At 38.9% G+C, this 13,494-nt stretch overlaps 1 protein-coding gene across 1 annotated transcript; it reads left to right on the top strand.

Moving 5' to 3' along the window:
* The first annotated feature begins 698 nt into the window (after positions 1 to 698).
* Positions 699 to 9,766, top strand: MRPS36 (mitochondrial ribosomal protein S36). The gene is made up of 4 exons (XM_032214622.1): positions 699 to 805; positions 5,955 to 6,018; positions 7,524 to 7,726; positions 9,645 to 9,766. The coding sequence occupies exons 1-4, from the start codon at positions 767 to 769 to the stop codon at positions 9,660 to 9,662; spliced, it is 324 nt and encodes a 107-aa protein (XP_032070513.1). The 5' UTR covers positions 699 to 766; the 3' UTR covers positions 9,663 to 9,766.
* The last annotated feature ends 3,728 nt before the right edge of the window (positions 9,767 to 13,494 follow it).

Raw genomic sequence — 13,494 nt, 5'->3', positions numbered from 1 at the left:
GGAGGTATAAATTTAAATACAATATACAATTTAATAAATGTAGGTACTTTAGTTGAACAAAAATTTTGAAAGCCAAAAAAGGTAAGGGAATTTCACATTTTATTAAAACAAAATATTAATGGGTTCAATAAATGCGCTTTAGTACTGAAGCTGTGCTAGCAATTAAAAAATACATTGTGTACTCTAGTGATCTGACATGAAACTAGTATTTTCTAATTAATGTAACGAGCTTACAGAAATATTTTCTCCCCTTTGAAGATCACAGAGAAGATAGTTAAGTAGATAGCATAGATGAAGAAAAAAGGTCAATGCTTCAAAATGGCTTAACTCAATCTGACTGGATATCCTGTTAGAGGCCAAAACACATCATGCAAATATCTGTATGTGCAAATATTCAAAAAAAATCAGCTTGTAGTTGCCATACTACTTTTGTGTAAATATGAAAAGGTGCTATGCAAACAAATTTGCATAGTGAAAACCGTTATCTGCTACATGGCAACTATGTAAGCCTGGATAAATCAATTTTAAACAAGGAATATAGAAGTTGGATAAATAGCTAGTTAAAATAAACACTGGCTATCCGCCAATCCGTCATTCGATAGTTGCATGAAAAGCACGCCGTACCACGTTCTGTATACATCACAGTTGTTCCGTGGGGTTCTAAGCCGTGCTTTTCGTGGGGGGCGGGGCTTAGGTAGATCCCGCCTTACCGCTCCCACAACGCTTTGCTGGCGCGCTCTTTCCTTTGACCGGGCGGGGTATCAACATGGGCAGCAAGATGGCGGCGGCCAGTAGGGTCGTTCAGGTAAGACCTTCAAATCGAGTATCTTGACGAAAGCTTTGGGCGCGCCTGGGAACTGTCTGCACCTGCAGTTCTATGCAAGGTTTCTGGGGCCTGCAGGTTGGGGACCGAATCCTTGGTCCTGAGCTGCACTAACCGGTGCTGGTGCCCTTGAGTGGGAAGGAAAAGGAACGCCAGTCCTGGAAAGTGGATTCGACTTACCCAGGTATCTTTAACTCAGTCTTAGCCAGCCAGTCAGAGACTTCCCTGGCAGTTTCCATGGAAAAACGGCGGACGCTCCGGAGACTTCTTAGGTTAAAACCTTGAGTTTCCTCTCCCCAGTAAATCGGTAGAGCAGATTTCTCCGCTTTGTTGGACTGCAGCTCCCGGACCTCTCCAATTAGAGGTATACCAGCTTATAGGAAGGGCTGCTAAGAAACCCAAACACGAAGAGGCCTTGCAGACGTTGTTTTGAAGGGCGGCACTTGGAGATTTATTCCATTAATGCTTGCCAAGACTTTTGGCAAAGTTCATAAAAATATGTTTCCCAAATTGGAGATGAGGCTAAATGTGAATCAGGATTTTATGCTGTTGCATTACAGTATCAGCTTTGATAGAAATATTATTAATATTAATATCCACTCAAACATTTGTCTGACATTTTAAAAAGGCCCTTTTTATCATTGAATTGCATGATTTGTTATTTGAACAGCTTTGCAAAAATCTAGAACCATCCATGCTGTATACATCTATCTAGAACTACTCATTGCTGTTATGAATTCAAGCATTTAGGGATATTGGGTAGACTGTGTGATCCTATAGTTGTTGGTAAACTAGTTTTATGCATCTCTTCCTACTTGTCTTGTTGGCTGGACTTATTGAAAGCTGAGGTGCAGCAAGTTCTCTTTGGTGTTATTTAACATATATAATGTATTAGCTGGAATATCATACCTCCTTTTTGTCACATCTGGTTCTTCTCCCATTCTTTGCCTACTAAACATGCTTCCTTTATTACCTATTTGGAATATGATGGAGTTAACCATTGGATGTATTCAAACAGAGTCTTGATAGACATCTTTCTGGAATGCTTTTGATTTGGATTTTCTGCACTAAGCAGATGATTAGTACCAGCAGCTTAAATGGCATATGATTCTCCTTCAATTTCTATGGATGACCCTGATGTCTATTGTGGAAAGTGATTTTTTTTTTAAATTTAGACATGTGAGTCGTGAACTAATATTAAGACCCTGTGATAGTTTTTCTCTTCTGCATGTATCTCCCGCCCCCATATGCTTTTTTCCATTCATTTTTCCATTCATTTTTCCATTTCTTCCTGCCACCTGCTCAATTGTTAGATTTACCTCTGAGCTTTACAACAATTTCTTTAGATCCACTAAAATATATCTTTTTTTGTTTCTGTAACTCTAAAGGTGATACAATTGGATGTTTATGCTTTGACTCAGCAAATATAACTTGGATCAAAAATTTTAAAAAATATTTTTGTTGATGTTAGTGTGCATAAAATGGGGGAAATAGTTTTTGAATCTGGAACAAACTTTCACATTCCATGGGTTCTACTGAACCAATTCAGATAAGTCAGGGTTCTGTAAAACTCAAAATTTCAAGTATTAAATGGGGGGGAAAATCTGAATAAGGAAAAAGGGCAAAGCTGGCACTTAAGTGTCCTTGTATTAGTAACAGATTTTCCACCAAATAGTGCCAAGGAGAGACGAGCAAGGATTTTCTTGTTTTGTATCAAAATATAATGTGTTCAGAGATCTTTTTTGGCCTGAGTGGCAGAATAGAAATTGTATGTATGAATCTAGTCTTCCCTTTTTTTCTCAGCAATACTAAGAATAAAACAAAACTTTAGACAAACTGTACAAATCTGCAGATGGTAATATTCCTCAAAAACAATAGAAGAAATGTAACAACTGTGGTTGTATTTTTCTTTGGATGTCATCTGAGTGCAAATTAATAAGTAGTTGTCTAGAGTTACTAAGATAGTTTTAACACTGGAATAAGTCCCAAGTTTTTAAAATTAAAAAAGCAGAGCAGTTTTGTAAGTGTAGATACATTCATTCCAGTCCTAAATTATTAAGTACTGGTTTCCTGGTTCAGTTGATACTATATAAGCTTCCACATAATCTCCACTGAAACATCATCATCATCATTATATTTATACATTGTCTTTATTTTCTACAATCAAGACAATGTACATAATGCTTTCACCTTTTTTCCTCACACCAACAATATTGGTGTGAGGAGGGTGGTGCTGAAAGTCGCCTTTCATGCCTAAGAAAGGACTAGAATTCACAATATTCTGGTTTCTAATCCAGCATCTTTGGCTCTCAACTTGGCTACATCAACTTGGCTTTCAGTCTAAAAGGAGACATAAATTTTATCCTTTCTTGGCAAAACTGCGTATACCGTATATACTCGAGTATAGGTCGATCCGAATATAAGCCGAGGCACCTAATTTTACCACAAAAAACTGGAAAAGTTATTGACTCGAGTATAAGCCTAGGGTGGGAAATGCAGCAGCTACCGGTAAATTTCAAAAATAAAAATAGATACCAATAATGTTTTTGAATATTTATTTCAAAGAAAAACAGTAAACTAGCTCTGTAAGTGGAAAAGAGGGTCAACAAAAACAATATGGTATCAACAATAACTTTAAAAGTACAAAAACCTTAGCTCATTCAGCAACCAAGCTAAAACACGAGTTAAAATCCTTCAAAACTCATAGGCTCATAATATACATTCTACCAGTGTCCTGCCTGTGCCCATTGAATATACAGCCTGTCCTGTGTCCATTAATTACAGCCTGCCATTGCCCATTGAATAACATATACAGCCTGCCTGTGCCCATTAAATATACAGTAGCCATTGTAAAAATTTGCTCTGGATAACAAATTATTATCACACAATACCGGTGTATTCAATGAAATACTTCACTCACCTCATCTCCATGCAGTTTAAATTCATCTCCCTGGAACACTAAGTTCTCTTTTTATTTGCTAAACTGTTGGACTCCTACAGTAGCATGCAGCTTCATTTTCAGACTTTGCTCTATTGAATGATGCCAAATAAAACTTAAAAAAGAGGAGATTTCTGCAAAGTTTGTCCAAATGTATGCATGTACAACATACCTGTGTTAAAAATTCTTCTCTGACACACACACACACACACACACACACACTTATTTCTTGGTTATCCCAAAGGGCCACAAAAGCATCCCATTGCCACTGTTGCTTTCAGCATGTTACATTCCACCATGGATATCTTTAAAGAAAGAATTTGAAACTAATAAAGGATGTGCTGTCCAATTTCTTAAATGAATTATATTTGGTGTAAATAAAATGAACCCTGAAACAATTACGTTGGCCATTGATGTGTTTGACCCTTCCCTTGGGCTCAGCTTGGTCATCTCCTACAGCTATCAGTCTTTTGCATACGTGGATACCAAAAGAACAGTTTACAGATAATCCTTATTTAGTGAACATAACTGGGACTAGTATCTTGGTCATTAAATGGTTGTTAAATGAAACTGTGACTGGGCTGAGGATCCTATTCAGTTTTCCTTTGCTTTACAGGTCTTTTTCACCATCATTATAGCTGCAAACAAAACAATCACTAAACAAGGCAGCAGATACAAGGGGGTAATTCAGTCCACCTCATCCCTTTGTAAAACACCCCCCACCCCCAGCCGCTCTGTGAAACACCCCCCACCCCCAGCCGCTCCTCAGCCCCACCCGTTCCCAGACACCTGATGAGTCAGCACTACTTTCCCAGATGGGGACAGCGCACCCAACGCTTAGGTAGTCCGAGAAGAAGCGGGGAAGGGCCCCACTTCTTCTTCTTTCCACCCCACCTCCGCAGAAGGAAAACTCAAAGCATCACGGCGATCCCGGGAAAAAGAGGCGAGCCGGGGAGCGGCGGCATTTCTCTCTCTCTCCCTCTCCCTCTCTTTGCCGCGACCTGCTGCCGGCGGGCAACAAGGACGGCCACCCACGCCGCAGATCCACGTCCAGCAGGGAGGAGGAGGAGGGAAACCCACCCACCTGTCAGCCACGGGAGAAAGGAAGTCGGCGAGCGGAGGAAAAGACGGGGGAAAAGGAAGCTCGGCGGGTGAAATGCGGTCCCCGCCAGGATCTCACCTCGCCCTCTTAGCCTCCCCACCCTTGACACACATGCACGCACACGCACCCTCCGCCTAGCCCGCCAGAACATTCCCGGGTGGGAAAAGCCGGGGGTGGGGGGAAGAGAGAGAGAGAGAGACGCGATCGCGTTCCCGGCAGTCCAGAGCAGGAGGCGCTTTTTTCCAAAAATAAACACCATGGATCATCTATCTCAGTGTTTCTCCACCTTGGAGACTTGAAAGTGTGTGGACTTCAACTCCCAGAATTCTGGGAGTTGAAGTCCACATATTTTCAAGTCTTCAAGGTGGAGAAACACTGATCTATCTAATTAATATAATTAGTTATAATTAGTTGGGAGGGAAAAGCGCTTGGTGCAAAGAAGGACTTTCTTTCAACCAGCGGAACCCCCTGGCGCAATCGGGCTGCGATTGGCGGCCGTCCTTGCTACAATCCGCGCCGAGCTCTGATGAGGGGGAAATTAGATTCCGGCTGATGCGGCAGGGGCTGCGCTGGTGGGGACGGGTGGAGGGGATGGGACTTGGAGTCCTACCATCTTGGCGAGTGGGGAGTCTCATCCCACCCCGCCCCGCCCGTCCCCGCCAGCGCAGCCAGGCTGCGATCGGCGGCCGTCCTTGCTACAATCCGCGCCGCCCGCCTCATCAATGGGGTAAAGTCCTTACGTCCAGCTCTGATGCGGGCGTAAGGAAAGTCCTCTCTTTCCCCCTCATCAGAACACAAGCCCGGGAAGCGAGTGGAAGTTCTCTGCACGACTGAAACGGAAGCCACGGCAGGAGAGTGAGGCTGCTGCCGGCCATTTCACCTCGCGCAGAGAACTTCCACTGGGTCCCGAAATGGAGGAGAAAAAGGGGCGCCCCTTTTTCTCCTCCATTTGGGCAAATTTTTCACTGACTCGAGTATAAGCCGAGGCAGCTTTTTTCAGCCCAAAAAGTGGGCTGAAAAACTCGGCCTATACTCGAGTATATACGGTATATAGAAATGTAAATATTGACTTGCTTTTCTCATTTCTTTAGGTAGTCAAACCACATACACCACTGATTAAGTTTCCAGACAGAAAAAGTACGCCAAAACCTAACAGTAAGTATGTCTTTACTAAATGCATATGATCCCATGCCTTACCATAATTTAGGCTCAAGACATTTAAATAGCAATTCATTGTTTATAATTCACATTATAGGTTAGCATGATATGTGAACCCAATATAATGTGTTCCAACTATAACCCCTAATTTATAACAGTGTTGCTCTGTGAGGGAGATGGCAGTTTGGTCTAGTAGTTAAGGCACGTCCAGTTGCGTCCCTACCTGAACCGGGAGGCTCTCACAACAGTCACTCGTGCCCTTGTGACCTCTAGACTGGACTACTGCAACGTGCTCTACATGGGGCAGCCCTTGAAGAGCATTCGGCGACTTCAACTTGTCCAGAATGCAGCCGCGCGAGCGATCGTGGGTGCGCCTCGGTTCACCCACGTAACACCTATCCTCCGCGAGCTGCACTGGCTACCTATTGGTCTCCGGATACGCTTCAAGGCGCTAGTCGTCACTTATAAAGCCCTTCATGGTATTGGACCTGGGTACTTGAGAGACCGCCTGCTGCCAATTACCTCCACTAGACCGATTAGATCCCACAGATTAGGCCTCCTCCGAATTCCATCCGCCGGCCAATGTCGCCTGGCGACTACTCGGAGGAGAGCATTCTCTGTGGCTGCTCCGACCCTCTGGAACGAACTCCCCGTGGAGATTCGAACCCTCACCACCCTCCAGGCCTTCCGCAAAGCCCTTAAAACCTGGCTGTTCCGACAGGCCTGGGGCTAAAGAACTGCTGCCCCCGTCTCGAATTGGTATGACTGTTGTGTTTTTAATTTTGCATTGTTTTTTATGTCGTTTTAAATTCTGTTTGTATCCCCTTCCCTGTTGAGCTGTGAGCCGCCCTGAGTCCCCTTCGGGGGAAAAGAGCAGCATATAAATAAAATCAACATAAACATAACACAGGGCTAGAAAGCAAGAGACTATTAGTTCAACTCCCACCTTAGCTGGATGATCTTGGGCCAGTTACTCTCTCAGCCCAACTCACCTCACAGGATTGTTGTTATGGGGAAAATAGGAGGAGGAAGGTGTGTTGGATATATTGCCTGAATTATTTGTAAAAATAATAAAAATGGAAAATAAAAAAATTAAAAATTTATATATAATTTTTTTTACATCACTAAGATATTGACAGTATTCCCTGTTGTGCCCAAATGTAAATGTTTCTTCTGGGCACGTCTAAGCTTTAATTAGAGCCTCCGTTAATTCTTTTTTGAATTAACCATTTAACATCAGTGATTTACACAATGTATATACACCAAACTTCCTTAATCCTTGACTATGTGCTAGATTACAACCCTCTCAACATATCCACCCTGCATGGCCAACGATCAGGACCAGATTGACATTGCCAGCCCTTTGAGGTAGGCCAGATCAGGAAACTTTATCAAGACTTTAAGGTAGCTGCAGTGTTTTGCTGCAATAGAACAATGGTTAGTCATGATGTAGGGTACCCACAGTATTCTTCCTAATACAGTTTTCTCTCTTATTGTTCCAGTGCAGGAGTCTCTACATTCAAGAGTGCCTCCGCTTCATGGGGTAGCCTCGCAATTTTCTGCAGAAAACAAAGTACCATCTTCTCAAAGTACTTTATTTACTGGTAGAATACAAGGTACACCTGACACGGCAGAATTAATAAGAACTTTACCTCAGAAATACAGGAGGAAACCTATGTCAGTTGAAGAGATGGAATACATTCAAGTAAGTTTTCATTTTTAAAAAAAAATTAAAATGTTAGTATTATTTTCAAAACCTTGGTTTTTTTAAAAAAAATCAAATGATTAAATAAAAATTTAGACACTGTGTGATTTGCTTTTTGTGATAAGAACCCAGTTCTTTGAGAGTGTGTATGGGTGCTACAGAAGCAATACAATCAGAAGGTTGGAACTAGGCTTTAGTCATACTAATGTTTAGCATTGTATTGGTTTTATTTCACATTACAGATTTTTAATGATTAGCTCATGAATTTCAGATGGAATAATCTCTAGATTCTACCAAAAAAATATTAAGAGTATGATTTAAACCAGGAATGGACTGCCTATTGCAAAATAAAATCCTTGGCAATATGAATCCATCTTTTCAGCACCACAATAACTTTATAATAAAAATTATAGCTCTCTCAATCATATATCAGCCAAACTGAAACCACAGATGAAGAACCAAATAAATTATGTGGAAAAATATTTTGTAATTAAACTTTTTTTGGGGGAGGGGACCTAAAATCCCTGTCAAAAGTGAATATTCTATGAAAAGTACTAAATAAATTGATTGATTTAAGTTATACAGCCACCTATTTCACTTGCATCTTCATTAGTTGTTTGTCTAAGTAGCTTATGGGAAATTCTGTGCTATCTCAGTTATCAACCAAGTTCAGATGGCTGCAAGTAGAATTGCAGGAAACCCTAATCCTATCAGCTACTATGGAAAGGGTTCATTCTTCCTAAATAAAGCAGTAGTTGGCATCACTTGCATAAATGTTAAGAAATCCAACAACACAAATCCAGGGGAATCCCAATTTAAAGATCAGTTCTTCCAGCATGAATGTAATTCCATAAAATACAAGTTGAATACCCCTCCGTTAAGTCAGTTCTACTTATCCAGATCCATCCTTTTCATTACTTTGTATCATTCATCCATTGGTGATTGTTCTTTCTAAATTCTGAATAGTTTTATCAAGAGTTGTTGATATCATCAGGAACCTCATAGTATAAATGTAAGACACAGAGGAAAATTTTCTCAGTCATATCTTTTTAAGAATGCTTCTAGGTGGGAATTTAGTCACTTTCTTCCAAAGATCCCCTAAAAAAATAAGCAAGAAAAAAGTGTTTGGTAGCTTTAAAACATATAATCTTGAATTTGACATGACTGATTTAGTCAATCTGGGACTCTCCAACATAGCTTGGAATATTATCTAGAGCTGGTGGGAGGCTGGAATATCTGACTGAAGTAGCCTGAGTCTGAAATATCTGGAGCTGTAAATTATTCCAAATGTTATTTTTTAATTATTTAGAAATCTTCTGAAATTTCTTGATTTCAGGAGACTTCTAATTCCGTTTAGAAATTAATTTCTAATTCCATTTCCTAATCCACAAGTACTGTGTCCTACTGTATTTTATCATTTTACATTTTTGTTGTTCCAAAACCACTCAATTGCATATTTATTTTTTCTCCTAAAATTTAACTAAGATGGCAGCATTTGGGAAAGGGTTTGTTACAGTTTTCTAGATGGCACTCAGATGTCGTCTGGCTTGTGCCCGAGTCAAATGGAACATGTTGAGTGAAGGAGCTGCAACAATCGTATGGAAATGGAATAGACAATGTCTGCCACTAGTATGTAGGAAAGCAGCAGAAACAAATAATTAAGGAATTGCAGTAGGAGAGACGAAATCGGATTCTAGTCTCCTCAACTACAAGTCACTGGATGATTTTGTGCCAGTTCTCTTAGTTCAGCCCTCCTCACAAGATTGTGGTATCAAATAGGATGAGGGGGCATCACATATATCAACTTGAGTTCCTATAGGAAAGGCAGTAAATGAGTGCATGATGAATATCATTCTAATCAGCAATGTTGCAAGAATTGATTTTTGTTTCTGCTAAAAGATAATCTTTTATTTTACAGCGTGGAGGTCCAGAATAAGGTGGAGCATTGTGCAGTTTGTAACTGCTGAATAACAAACCGTTGTACTTACAATAAAGTCCTTCTTCACTTTCTCTCTGGATATTAAAGGAGGTCAAAGGAAAGATTTTTTTCCCCAAAGTGCTTTTGTGAGAGACTAAAAGGTAATCACTTTAGAAAGTGGTTATGTCTCATTCAAAAAGAATTCTGTTTCAGATAACCAGAAGAATCCACTTTAATTGTCCAATGAAATTTATTTATTTTTTCATTTTATTCAGTATAGTTCCCTTATCTCTTATAGTTGCTATTGATAACACTAATAATTAAAAATAGCTACTATTAAAATGACAATAATAGTTCCTTCTAGGAAATAGCATGTCCTTCCAAAGAACTCTGAGAATTAAATTTAAGTTAGACATTTCAAAATTTCGCAAATTGTGTTAATGGACTCATTGTACAATGTAATCTATCCTGTTTCCCTGATCTCCCTGGATAATAAGCCCAATTGGGCTTTTGAGTGCATGCGCTAAAATAAGCCCTCCCCAAAAATAAGCCTTCCCTGAAAATATTGCAATACAGCAGCAGCCAGGAGGCAACCGTGCTCGCAGCCACCTCCTGCACCTCAAAAATAATAAGACCTCCCCAAAAATAAGGCAAAATGCTTATTTCGGGGGTCAAAAGAAAATAAGACCCGATCTTATTTTCGGGGAAACACAGTACAGATATGCATAATATTCCTTCAGAAAAAGAATTAGCTCTTCCCTTTCTGAGTGCTATACTACCTCAACATACACAATTAAATTAGGTTCAGAATAGACAGGAATTTTATTTTCTATCTTTAATCCTAGTGACTATATTGTAATAAGAAATTAAATATTTGTAATATTTACTTGTCAATCAGAGCTAATACCAATGGGCTCAGATGAATTCTAGACATTTCCATGAATTGCAGTGCATAAGAATCTCTTGTGTACATTTACTTTGCTCCATCAAAATGCCTGTTTCTTGCGAGGAGCTTATCACTTGCACATCAAAACATTTCCATTTTAAGTCATTGAATCAGGGAACTGGGAAAGCATGTACTGATTGATATGGGTAGAACTGATTTGTACACTACTAATATATAATACAAGAATGATATGAAGTATAATTTATAGTACTTAATAGTACATGGTTATAATACACTTGAATTATATGAAGCACATACAAAATTTAATTCTAGGGAGCAGCACTGAAACGGCAAATGAATATATTCATAGATCTTGTGATCAATACTTGATTTCATTTATATCATGTACTTGCTATCACATATATGTTTTTATGACAGGAAAGAGGAACTATACAATCAATCAGTAGAGAAATGTTATTTGAAGCAACAATTTTGATTACACACTTGAGAAGAATTTTCATCTGTTCTGTTTAAGTAGGAAAAGGATTCAAATTTACAATGCAAATGTCTATGCAAGGTTTTACTAAATTAGTAGGTAAAGGTCCATTAAGCCATTCACTTTTATTATTGTAAAAATAGTTTTGTGTATGATACCGAATATACTGTTTGCATTTCTACTATTGTTTAATATATTCTTCATATGTATTTTAAGATTTGTTCTATATTACCATTTGCACAAAACCCAAATGAATTCTAACTGCCAATTATAGACGGGTGTACAGCAAATAATACAAATATAGCAAACCCCTCTGGAGATTAATAAAAACCACAATATGGATCTGCAATCTTTAATGCACCTCCTTAATAGAATGTACATTTCAGTGCTTCCTGCTTTTACTGAAACATACTTTGTGCGCTTTCATTATTTTTTCCATTACTCACTCTTCTTTGAAAGAAGTATTTGCCCTCTTTTAGATTTTCTGAATTTTTATAAACACTAAATGTTCCTGTGGGCCTTAGTGAAATCTGAAAGGAATTTAAGTAAATAATTAATATCTTATATTTATTTCATTTTATGGTTACTAACATAATATGCTGATAATGAAAAAATTAATGCCACTAATTCCTTTTTTAATATATGGAATTGTTAAAGGGAGAACAAAGGGCAGTTCTAGAATTTCATTTAACAATCAGACCCTGCAACTTGCCAATCTAACAAGTATTACTTTCATTAGACAGATTCTCATCAGCTAGATTTTAAAAGTATGCAATGCTTCGAATTTCTGAAGATCTCTATAAAAATGTCATTCTTAAAAAATGCCTGTCAATATTGAAAAAATGCAACACATTTCTGAAGCTCTTAAGCACTGATATATAATCATACTTTGCAGACTTCTGGAGGAATGTTCAATGAATGACATAATCAAAAGTAGAATTTTTCATAGACATTGTATCTGGAAGGAAATAAACAGTGCATTTCACAACTAAAATATTCTTTCTCCTAAGCACAATGTCACGGTTTGGGAGTGACCTAGACTTGCCATTATCTGATATGTATATCTCTATCAGAATTTTGCAGGAGGCTACCAAGTCATTTGGCCATCAACTGAAGCAAGACATGTAGCCAGATAGTAATCCCAAACATACAAGCAAATTTACAAAAGTGAATTCAAAGCAACTTCACTGTATTTCAAATGGCAAAAGTTGTATGAACAATGAATATTGCCTGGGAATGTGGATTACACTGTACCTGATTTTATGACCTTTATGGCCCTAGTCATTAAGTAAATCACCACTAAAAGGTAAAGGTTTCCCTCGCACATATGTGCTAGTCATTCACGATTCTAAGGGGCAATGCTCATCTCCATTTCAAAGCCAAAAAGCCAACGCTGCAAAGACATCTCCATGGTCATGTAGTCAGCATGACTAAATTCCGAAGGCACAGAACACTGTTACCTTCCCACCAAAGGTGGTCTCTATTTTTCTACTTCCATTTTTACATGCTTTCAAACTGCTAGGTTAGCAGAAGCTGGGGCAAATAATGGGAGCTCACTCTATTACGCGGCACTAGGGATTTGAATCACCGAACTGCCATCCTTTCTGATTGACAACCTCAGCATCTTAGCCACTGAGCCACCACATCCCTAAATCACCACTATCATTAAGTTACAGCTTTCCCTACTAAATGCTTCTCAGACACTGGCTGGAAGGATTGCATACTGATGACAGGATGCTGCAAATGTAAAGGCAAGCCAGTTTGCCAATGATTCAAATCATAAACACATGACCATTGAGTTTGATGTAGCAGTTGTAACTTCAAGGATCAGTTGTAACTTTTTTCAGTGCATCATAACGTTGAACCTTTGTTAAATGAATGACAAATTGAGGGTTAGCTGGGTTAGCTGTATTATATTGCTAGGATTCAATAACCAGCCCCACAACTGGAAAAGAGCTAAGAGGATGTCTGACCATTATGCTATATTCAAGGCTTGGCGAGTCAAACATTGCAGCAAATTGGAAGTGAAATTTAAGGAAGAGAAAGCAAATCAACTTTCAAATATGTTTCACCAAAACAATTTACTGTCTACAAACTACTCAGATGAATATTTCTGACTAATTGAAGAATGGTTTTAATCTGGCAAGATTTTAACACACTCCAGCTTAATGTTTAAATTTTAGCTGGAAGTTCAGATCAGTGCCAACCCTTCCTCTCTGAATAAAAAAAATATTGATATAACCTTCAAAAGAGGGCATAGAATTTAGGATCTCACCAACAGATACTACCGGTATCTGAATAGCAGACATGACAGGGATCAGATAATTGGTCGCAGTTGTCTTCTCCGATGTGATTCATTTTAACTATGATTTCTAGAGTAGCGTATATACATATTCTAATGCTAATTGTATACATATAAAATTAGCAAATGCAGATTTAATCCTCTGGGGTAGTTCCTCAATTCCACA

Source organism: Thamnophis elegans, chromosome 3 (genome assembly GCF_009769535.1).
Source record: "Thamnophis elegans isolate rThaEle1 chromosome 3, rThaEle1.pri, whole genome shotgun sequence".
Classification (NCBI taxonomy): domain Eukaryota; kingdom Metazoa; phylum Chordata; class Lepidosauria; order Squamata; family Colubridae; genus Thamnophis; species Thamnophis elegans.
Note: the sequence above shows the minus strand (reverse complement) of the source record. Positions and strands in the feature narration are given on the sequence as shown.